The 2,142-nt window shown below is 38.9% G+C and overlaps 1 protein-coding gene across 1 annotated transcript; it reads left to right on the top strand.

Annotated features, from left to right (window-relative positions):
- Nucleotides 1–680: 680 nt before the first annotated feature.
- On the top strand, nt 681–1,691 carry LOC103608588 (vomeronasal type-1 receptor 3-like). Its single transcript, XM_008593007.1, has one exon. It carries the CDS (start codon nt 681–683, stop codon nt 1,689–1,691), a length of 1,011 nt encoding a protein of 336 aa, XP_008591229.1.
- Nucleotides 1,692–2,142: the final 451 nt, after the last annotated feature.

Below are 2,142 nucleotides of genomic sequence, written 5' to 3'. Positions count from 1 at the left end.
GCCACTATGGAAAACGGTATGGAGGTTCCTCAAACGATTGCAGATAGATCTACCATACGACCCAGCTATCCCACTGCTGAGAATATACCCAGAGGAATGGAAATCATGAAGTCAAAGGTATGCCTGATCCCCAATGTTCAATGCAGCAATCTTTACAATAGCTAAGAGTTGGAACCAGCCCAAATGTCCATCATCAGATGAGTGGATACGGAAACTGTGGTATATCTATACAATGGAATTCTACTCAGCTATAAAAAAGAATGAAATACTGCCATTCGCAAGAACATGGATGGACCTAGAGAGAATTATATTAGGTGAAACAAGTCAGGCACAGAAAGAGAAATATCACATGTTCTCATTTATTTGTGGTAGCTAAAAATAAATAAATAAATACACAAACACCCAAGGGGGAGGGAAGAAGACTCAGCAATTACAATTCCTTGAAGTCGATACAAGTGAACAGAAAGGACATTGTTGGGAGGGAGGTGGGAGAGAGAGGAGGGAGCAAGGTTTCGGTAAATGGCCACAATAATCAACCACATTGTATATTGATAAAATAAAATAAAATTTAGAAAAAGAAATTAATCACAATTATTGTTAATCTTTACATTCATACTCCAATTATTTGTCTGCAGGTAGTGCTGGCATTGGTTTGAAGATGTAAGAGAGAATGAAAGACTATGGTTTGCACTGACATAATTTTTCAAATCCTTTTTATATCTCAAACGTGTATTGGTTTCATGGGGAATTCATTGTTATTTATATCATGTACGTACACTTTCTTAATTCATTCCCACAAAAAGAAGCCTGTAGATGTGATTCTTGCCCACTTAACTCTGGCTAATGCTGTGACACTCATACTGAGAGGGTTTCCAAATATAATGCTATACTTTGGAATTAAACATGGGATAGATGACATTGGGTGTAAAACAGTGCTCTACATTCAGAGAGTTACCCGAAGTATTTCTGTGAATGCAACTTCACTCCAGAGTATGTTTCAGGCAGTGACTATTACTCCAAGTAATTATAAGTGGGCCTGGCTAAAAAATAAAGTCTCTGTATACATTCTTCCCTCTCTGCTTTTCCTCTGGATTATCAACATGATCATCTATGTTGAGATCATCTTAAGAGTTGTGGCTACTATCAACTCCTCTGATGTCAGACATGGGTATTACAGTCCTTATTGTAAAAGCATTGCATTCAAGTCCTATCAAGCAGTATCTTGTCTAAGTGCGGTATTAATTCAAGATTTGCTCTTTCTCTCACTAATGACATTCAGTAGTGTCTACATGGTGAATATCCTTTACAGACACCACAAAACAGTCCAGCATGTACGCAGTAAAATTCAGTCTTCACGTTGCTTTCCTGAAGAGAGAGCTACCCACACCATTCTCAACCTGGTTAGCTGCTTTGTTTTCTTCTATTTGATCAACACCTTTCTTACTCCTTATTTAACTTTTGCAAGTGAGAAAAATTGGGACCTGGATAAGTTTGGTGACTTTATTTCATCATGTTATCCAACGGTATGTCCTTTCTTGCTGATTAAAAATGAAAACATAATTTCCAGGCTGACTTTTATCAGAAAAAGTATCAGAATTTTCCATTTTAGAGGGACATTAAATGAACTTTTGAATAAAGATGGTATTGACAACAAAGAGGGAGACTTCTGCCCCTACCAAATCCAAAACTAATGCCATACAAAAGGCTTTGCAGGTGAAGAAGGCAGTGTTGGAAACCATCCACAAATATAGATAAAAGAAGAGCCATACATCACCCAACTTCCAGAGGCCTAAGACCTGGCAGCCCTGACGCAGCCCACATTTCCTTGTAACAGCAACCAAAGGAGAAACAAGCTTGACCATAATGCCATTATTGTGTTTCCCCCTGACCACTAGTCAGCCATGAAGAAGTAAGACAACAACATACTTGTGCATGTCATGACTGTCGGGGTCAGCAAGCAGCAGATCTGGAAGATATATTCTGTGAGGCAGCTCTGTGACACTGATGTGGCCACTGTCAGCACCATGATCAGGCCTGATGGAGAGAAGAAGGTATATTGAGTGGCTCCTGACCATGAAGCCTTGGATGTTGGTAAGAAAATTGAGATAATCTAAACGTTGTCCAGCTGGTTAATTCTAAATA

This window comes from Galeopterus variegatus, unplaced genomic scaffold (assembly GCF_000696425.1).
Source record: "Galeopterus variegatus unplaced genomic scaffold, G_variegatus-3.0.2 Scaffold8601, whole genome shotgun sequence".
Taxonomy (NCBI): Eukaryota; Metazoa; Chordata; class Mammalia; order Dermoptera; family Cynocephalidae; genus Galeopterus; species Galeopterus variegatus.
The sequence above is the reverse complement of the archived record's forward strand: the minus strand, read 5'-3'. Positions and strand labels throughout refer to the sequence as shown.